General features: G+C 56.4%; 2 protein-coding genes across 2 annotated transcripts; one reads left to right on the forward strand and one right to left on the reverse strand.

The window, feature by feature from the left end:
* Positions 1-1713: 1713 nt before the first annotated feature.
* On the forward strand, positions 1714-4083 carry GUITHDRAFT_117739 (hypothetical protein; the record flags this gene model as incomplete). The annotated part of the gene is made up of 12 exons (XM_005822993.1): positions 1714-1738; positions 1911-1954; positions 2089-2196; positions 2256-2324; positions 2386-2661; positions 2715-2893; positions 2990-3019; positions 3067-3123; positions 3302-3368; positions 3492-3554; positions 3602-3688; positions 4018-4083. 12 exons carry the CDS (start codon positions 1714-1716, stop codon positions 4081-4083), a joined length of 1071 nt encoding a protein of 356 aa, XP_005823050.1.
* A 113-nt stretch (positions 4084-4196) lies between these two features.
* On the reverse strand, positions 4197-7571 carry GUITHDRAFT_165818 (hypothetical protein; the record flags this gene model as incomplete). Its single annotated transcript, XM_005822994.1, has 11 exons — positions 4197-4505; positions 4752-4821; positions 5105-5184; positions 5242-5348; positions 5638-5718; positions 6047-6134; positions 6381-6469; positions 6667-6748; positions 6923-6963; positions 7169-7234; positions 7521-7571. 11 exons carry the CDS (start codon positions 7569-7571, stop codon positions 4361-4363), a joined length of 900 nt encoding a protein of 299 aa, XP_005823051.1. The 3' UTR covers positions 4197-4360.
* Between the last annotated feature and the right edge of the window lie 236 nt (positions 7572-7807).

Below are 7807 nucleotides of genomic sequence, written 5' to 3' on the forward strand. Positions count from 1 at the left end.
CTTGGTCTTGTAGGGATAGCAATTCCCAGAGGTCTTGGAGGATCCGATGATCTGTGCGAAGGTTTGGTCATGCACGTAACGCTTCTCAGACACACCAAGGCAGGATATGTCATTCTCTGCATACTCGAGGTACTTGTAGTACACCTCCTGTGCTCCCACCGGAGCAAGGAAGCAGAGGACTTGTTGTCGGGGTGGCAAGCAGGGGGTAGACGCTTGTGACAGATGACAGGGGCGAGACAAGGATCTTGCGGTGGGAGCACCCTATGAGGTAGCGAGCCCCTTGTTAACTTTCGAAGGGGTGGGTGCTGAGGAGGCTAGGACCAGGCACAGCTTGTGGTCGTAGGGCGGGTCATAGGCAGTCTGTAGGGGGGCTGCTGAAAAACTTGAGTCTTTTCTTAAATCATATTGTTTCCGTGCCAGTGGTCACCGGGTTGCGGCTTGCCTGCCGCGGTCACGGCTGCGGCGGGGGCCGGGCAGTGCCACGCCGTGTCAGTGGGTCGCCGGGCCGCTTCCGAGTTCGGAAGTTCAGCTCACTGTCAGTCGGACGCCGCAGTGAATGGCATGTCGGCCGCGGGCCGCGTGACAGAAGTTATGGGACGTGCCAGGCTTGTCGCCGCTTCTTTTTCTCAGGTGCTGAGAGTACGGTCGGCGAGTCGGATGCCAGCCTGCCAGGCTGGCAGGCCCTTGGCGGCCTACCGTACGGTCACTGTACTACTACTGGCAGCCTGAGCCCGGGCCGCCCGGCTCGCGACCCCTTCCGAACTGAAGTTTCCCCTGGCCCTCAGCACGGCTCCGGCTTGAATCACGGTGATCCGACACGCAGCGGCGCTCCGGGGACCGTCCGACTCCTGGCCGGCCCCCGGGGGTAGCTTGCCCTCAGGCCGTCTGAGGGTGCCAGTACCGGCGCGGCTAATGATTCCAGAGCGCCCCCGCCTGCGGCACTGTGACCGTGACGGTGGCACCCGGCCCAGTGCAGCTCACTGCCAGGGTTCAACGGCCGGCGGCGCCGCCCCCGCCGCCGGGCGGCCCGGCGGCGGCGTGCCGCGCAGTGCCGGGCCCCCCGGCCGGGCGGCCGGGCCGGCCGGGCCTTAGTTCTAAGCCATGATGACTGCTAATCCGCGCGGCCCGGTTCGGGTCGGCAGTTGAGTTCTCTTGGCTTTCTTTTTACTCAGCGAAGAGGGAGCAAGACCAGGGAAGATCAGGGGATACCGAATATTTCTTATCAGTACACCTATAAAATATCTTACCTGTCCTATATAAGATTGTTACCCCGTTCTCGTGCTCCTTCGGGAATTGGGCCAGGGATGGAGTTGGGGCAGCATGTGCAGAAGGCGGAGAGGGGGGGTGGGAAATGAGTGTGTAGGGGTGGGGAGGAGGACATATAGGGATAGAGCCATAGGGGGTAGTGTTGTTCATAGTAGGGGTCCATTGTAAAAAATCTCAAATGGAGGGGTGGAGTGATCGGGTGGGGTAGGGAGTGTGGCGGTGGGTATGATGTAAGAATGAGGTAGGGGGTAGGGGTGGTAAAATAAAGCTCCTTGCGGTCGCATGTCGGGTGGAAGGAACACATGGATGCGACGGAGGAAGGGAGGCGAAAGCGGCAGGCCATGCAGGAGAAGAACACTTGCTAGATCATGCCGGTTTAAGCTCTGACTGTACGCCAATCTTGCAAGAATGAGAGGAGAGAAAGATATGGATTGTTGTACTCTTGTCATGAAAAGGCCTCAAAAACGCACCTGTGAGGTGTGAGGGAGGTTATTGTGAGCATAGCAGACCAGAACATGTTGTCTATCAATGTCACAGGTTGACGATCATATCTACAGAATCGATCGCAAATGTTGATGTCAAGCTCATAGATATAAAGACCCTTTTTTCCTTGAGCCATGCTCAGTTGTGCTGAAAGCGTGTAGGCCAGAAGCGACAAGTGGATTTATCCCTGCATGATTTTGGTTCGGTTGTACAGTAGATGATCAGCTTTGCATAGAGATACAGTACACTCAGTGTTATTGAGATTCATGAGGCTAGGAAAGGGGGGCGAGGGGAAGAACGTTGAAACAACGATACATCCGCTGATGGCGACGTTGACAGGCCTTAGCAACCATGAGCGAATTTCCCAATGCGGAGAAGATCAAAGCAGACGAGATCGCAGCTGTACATCGACACGAAATCAAGAAGACGATCGATGAGCTAGCAAAGGTGATGCGACTTCTCCTCTGCTCTTCCTGTGAACAGCTTGTAACCTCTTTTTCTATCAGAAAGGGGTCACTCCCCTCCTGGTTGGCTTTCTAGCCAATGGAGACGTTGCTGCCAAGAAGTACGCAGAGGTGACTTGCATGGCGCATGTGCATGGCGCATGCGACGGCAGGACGTGACGTTGGAGTGCAGTGGACCATGAAAGCTTGCGAAGCCGATGGGATCCGGTTTGAGGTGCGGGAGGTGGACAAGATGGAGCTCGAGGAAGCGCTGATGGCTGCCAACCGCGACGACTCGATTCACGGCATCATGATCTACTACCCCTGCTTCGGCAACGCCCCCAGCTTCTACGGAGGCAACATGGACGACTACCTGCGCGACACGGTGCCGGTGGAAAAGGATGTCGAGGGCCTCTGCTACACTTACCGCCATAACCTTTACCACAACATCCGCTACATCGACACTCAGGTGAAGATCACAAGCGTTGATGGCCGTTGACATGCCGATGTGAACCCGTTCAGGTCTCACACTACAAGGGAGGGATCAACACTCCCACTGGAACTAAAGGAGAGAAGAAATGTCTCCTGCCATGCACTCCCCTTGCCATCATTAAGATTCTCGAATACCTCAAAGTCTACGATGAGAACCTTCCTGTTGGAAATCGCATGCATGGAAAGAACGTCGTTGTCATCAACAGGAGGTACCGCGCCTTCCCTCCCTCTCCTTCTCTCCTCTCTCCTTTCTGCTGCCTGCCCTGCTGGCTTGCTGGCTGCTGTTGCTAACAGACGATGCGCAGTGAGATTGTTGGACGCCCTCTTGCTGCCCTGTGAGGCTCGAGAATAGGAATGGGGGATGTCTTACTCGTTGTGACAGGCTTGCGAACGATGGAGCAGATGTTTACAGCATCGACCTGAACGGGGTGTATCTGATGTAAGCAAATCTCTCTCGTTGCTGTATCCTAGATGCCTTCTTCTTTCACATCGTCCTCATCGTTTTCCTCCTCATCATTATCTCCTGTCATGATGATCGTAAATCATCGTCATTGACATTGTCTTCGTGTTTGAGTGTTCCACTGCTCTAGTTTCTTGCATTGATTTCTGTTTCTCAGGCGACGCGGGAAAATGCTGGAGGTTGCGGAAACCCAGGAAGAACTATGCAAGAAGTCAAGAATTATCGTGAGACCTGAGCTTGCACTCCTCTCCCTCTCCTCCGTCCCCCTCACTGTCCCCCCCTCCGTCCCCCCCCTTCCTTCCTCTTCCTCCTTCTCCTCCTCCTCTCCTAACCTTGAGCTCTCGCAGGTCACTGGTGTCCCCACCAAGGATTACAGGCTGCCAACCGAGTGGGTCCAGCCTGGCACTGTGGTACAGGAGCTCCAGCTCAGCTTCTGCTGGGGTTAACACAGCCGCAGGTGATTAACGTCTCTCACTTCAAGAACGTCGACGAGGACGCGCTCATGCAGGTCCCTGGTGTCAAGTACGTCCCCCTTGTCGGCAAGGTCTGTGCTCGCACCTCCCCCTCCTCTTTCGTTCCTCCTCCCTCCCTTCCTCCCCTCCTTGTCCCCCTCCCTTTCCTTCCTCCCTCCCTTCCTCCACCTCTCTCCCTCCCCCCTCCCCTCCATCTCTCCCTCCCTGCCTATTCTCCCCTGAAACTTTCCCTTCTCATCCTCCTCGTTTGCCTCTTTGCCGATTCACATCCTCTGCTCTGCTACCCGTTCTTTCTTCCTCTCGTCTCGTCTCCTCTGTCCACCCTCCCTCCGCACTTTCCTCGCACTTTTCGTTCCTGTCTCTCCCTCCTCCTTCTCTCCCTCTGTGACGCGCGCGCCAGGTCACTGTCGCCATGCTCGAGCGAAATTTGCTCAGGTTGATCCAGAACTTCCATCTCAAGGAATAGAAAGCAAGAGAGAGGCGGAGACAGCGCAAGGAGGGAGGAGGAGGAGGAGGAGGAGGAAGGGAGGAGGAGGAGTAAGATGTTGCCTCCAACGGGCGGAACTTGACCATCGTGATAAAGGATGAAGAGAATTTATAATGCTTGCAAGCGCGAAGAGACTCCTTCTCTGAGCCCGAGGAACCCACGGGCATACGGCAGGAAGAGGAGGGAGAGGAGAGGGAGGAGAGAGGAGGGAGGAGGGAGGAAACTCCAAAGAGACAGGTCAAACACTTTGAGTTTGTCAGTCAGCTTGAGCGAGGAAGGGACGAAGGTCTTGCTGCTTGCCGCGTACGAGGATCTCAAGAACCTGACTCCACCCTCGCACACTCCGATCATCCTTGATAAGCGCACTGAAGCCTTTGATGATGGTGCTGGATATCCGCTCCCTGATCAGCAGCCTATCGTCAGGTACTTCTGCTCCTGCTCCTGCTCCTGCTCCTGCTCCTGCTCCTCCTGCTCCACCACCACTTCTTCCCCTTCCTGCTCCTCCTGTTCGTGCTGCTCTGTTTCCTCCTGTTTCAATCTCCCTCCTATTCCTCCTCTGCTTGCTTCTCCTCCTTCTCCTCCTCCTTCCTTTCCCATCTCACTTTCCCCTTCTGCATTCCCCTTCCTCCTCCTCCTCCCCTCCTCACCTCAACGCCGCATCTTTTCCCAGTTTGACTGCAATGCGAATGAAATCCTCCAGGTCGCTTGCGATGAGCTCTGAAGAGAAATGAGAGGACGAGAGGGCAGGGGGAGGGAGGAGATTGAGATGTAGTATAGAAAGGCAAGGGAGGAAGAGCAGGAGGAGAAAAGGATTGAGAGGAGGTTGATGCAGAGAGAACAAGCACAGGGGGCAGGGGCAAGGGAAGGGGCAGGGGCTGGATGAGGAGGAGGAAGAGGAGAACAGGAGGCTGAAGGAGGGGGAGGCTGGAGGAGAGGGACGAGGAGGAGGAGGAAGAAGAGGGGGATGGAGGCGGCTGGGGGAGGCGGCTGGAGGAACAACCTTGGAGTCCAAGAAAGGCGAGGAAGCCTTGTGTGCATCGTCCCGACATGAAGTCCGTGGGAAGAGTCACGATGGGACGCCTGCAGGAAGTCAGAGAGAGACGAGAGGGCGAGGGACATGGCAGGAGGAGAAATCACCCGACTGCGAGGGCCTCCATGGAGGTAGTGTGCCCTCCGAAGGGATAAGAGTCGAGGATGACGTCTACAATAGCGAACATGTCCGAATAATCCGCGTCATGCATAGCCTGCTCCCTGTCAGCCCCCTCCCTCGTGGCCAACAGCTCATCGTCCTCGTTCTCCCCTTCCCCCTCCTCCTTCTTTCCGTCTCCCTCCTTGTCTTCGTCCTCTTCCTCGTCCTCTTACTCTCCCTCTTCCTTCTTTGTCCATATATTCTCATCCATCTCCCCCTCATTCTTCCTTGTCAATCTTGCCTTCTTGTCCGTCTTCTCCTCCTCTTCAATCTCCCTCCGCTCTTCTCTCCTCTTCCTCTCCTCCTCTTCAATCTCCCTCCTCTCTTCTCTCCTCCTCTCGCACCGGCAGAAACTTGATCCTCGCCATCTCATCCTCCGTCAGTTTGCTCTTGTTTCTCATTCTCTCCAGCACCTGCTTCCCGCACTGTCGACGCGGAGTGAGGAAGCGAACAACCAGACAAGGAGGGGGAGGAGAGGGAGGAGGATCTGTAGGAGGGGGAGACAAGAAGAGCCGAGGGTGGGGAGGAAGCGAAGGGGACGGAAAGGGAATTCGGAAAGGAGGACAGGCAAGCACAGAGGAGGAACGAGAGAAACAAAAGGAGAAGGAGGAGAAGGAGAAAGAGCAAGAGAAGGAGCAACGAAGAGCAAGAAGAGCGACGAAGAGGGAGCAGGAGGAGCAAGGCGGAGGAGGAAGGCGGAGGAGGAAGGAGGAGGAGGAAGGAAAGGAAGCGGGGAGGGAGGGGGCAAGGGACCTGGTCAGTCATCGGGAGCTCCTTGAACATGATGATGCTGTTGGGATCCTCGTTCAAGATCCTCTTTGCCACGAAATCCATCTTGGGGCTGGAGGATACGATGAGAGAGGAAGAGAGGGGAGAGGAGAAGGGGGGGACAGGAGTGGAGGGAGGAGAAGGGGAGGGGAGGGGAGGAGAGGAGGGAGGAGAAGGAGGGAGCAGAGAGGGGGGCGAGTCAGAAAGCAAGAGGAAGAGAGAAGGGAGAAGAGGGAGAGGGTGGAAAAAACAGGAAAGGAAGAGCGATAAAGCAAGGAGGAGGCGCGGGAGGAGGAGGAAGAGAGTCAGTTGGCAGCACCTGACTTTGAAGATCGTTTGTAGGCATGCGTAGACTGTAGCGCGAGGAGGTATGTTGTAGCGCGAACGGAACTGAAGCCTCCCGTCCTCCTTCGCGGAGTCAACGGACGCAACACGATCATGAAACAGAGGGAGATCAAGAAGTGTGTTGAAGATGAAGATGCGGAGGAGGAAGAGGAAGAGGAGGAGGAGGGAGGGGGGGGTGGGGTGGGAGGAGGAGGATCAGGGGACGAGGACGACGAGGATGAATGAAGTTCAGCAGGAGCAGCAGGAGCAGCAGGGAGTACGGTCTTCATGGCCGGAGACACGTTGAATGGAAATTCCTCGTAGAAGCGCGTGAGAGGCGTGAAACCGTCGAGGACGATTAGCCTACGACATCTCAGAGGGGAGGGGAGACGGGAAAGAGCAGAGGAGGAGGAGGCAGTGAGGAGGGAAGGAGAGCAGAAGAGGAGGAGGAAGGGAGGGAGGAAGGGAAGGGGTAGAAGGAGAGGAGAGAAGGACAGCAGTAGAGAGGGAGAGGAGAGGTTATAACTACGATCTTACTTCTCTGAATAGTGCGTTTGAGCCTGTGGCTCTGAAAACCCCTGGGAGGAGAAAGCAAACATGAGCGAAGATTGAGAAAGAGGACAAAACAAAACGAAGCAGAGGGAGAGGGGGGGGGGGGGGGAAGGACGAAAAGCAGAACGAGCAGGAGGAGCGTAACAAGGAGACAAAGAGGAGGAGAAAGACGAAGAGGAGGAGGGCGGGAAGGAGGAGGAAGAGAAGGAGGAGGTAGAGGAAGAGGAGGACCTGGTAGGAGACATAATAGTCTATCGAGTCTACCCCCGTAGTAGAGGCATGACCATGCATGGCAAGCTGAAGAGACGATGAGTTCAGATCCGTCTCCCCCTCCTCATCCTCTTCTACCTCCTCCTCCTCCTCCTCCTCCTCCTCGCCTAACTCCTCCTCCTCCTCCTCCTCGCCTAACTCCTCCTCCTCCTCCTCCTCCTAGTCCACGTCTTCCTGGTCCCCGTCCGCTCTTTCACAACCTCTGACTCATCGTCATTCCTGTCTTCCTGTCTCCTTTTCTTCGTCGTCTGCTCCCTATCTCACGCATCTTTCTCGTCCTCGTCCTTCTCGCTTCTCCTCACGTCTTTCTCACCTGTACAGGGGCCTGGCGGCCGAAGGCGAGCGCGTAGGCGTGCGGGTCCATTCCGATCTCCGAGAACACGAGGACGTCTGGATAAAGATGAGGCAACAGAGCAGACGAACACGAAGAGCAGGAGGAGAGGAGAGGAGAGGAGAGGAGTGGGGAGGAGAGGAGAGGAGAGGAGAGGAGAGGAGAGGAGAGGAGAGGAGAGGAGGGAGGGAGGGAAGGGGAGGGAGGAGGAGAGGAGGAGGGAGAGGAGAGGAGGAGGAGGCGGAGGAGGAGGAGGAGGAGGAGGAGGA

This window comes from Guillardia theta (genome assembly GCF_000315625.1).
Source record: "Guillardia theta CCMP2712 unplaced genomic scaffold GUITHscaffold_115, whole genome shotgun sequence".
NCBI classification, from domain to species: Eukaryota; class Cryptophyceae; order Pyrenomonadales; family Geminigeraceae; genus Guillardia; species Guillardia theta.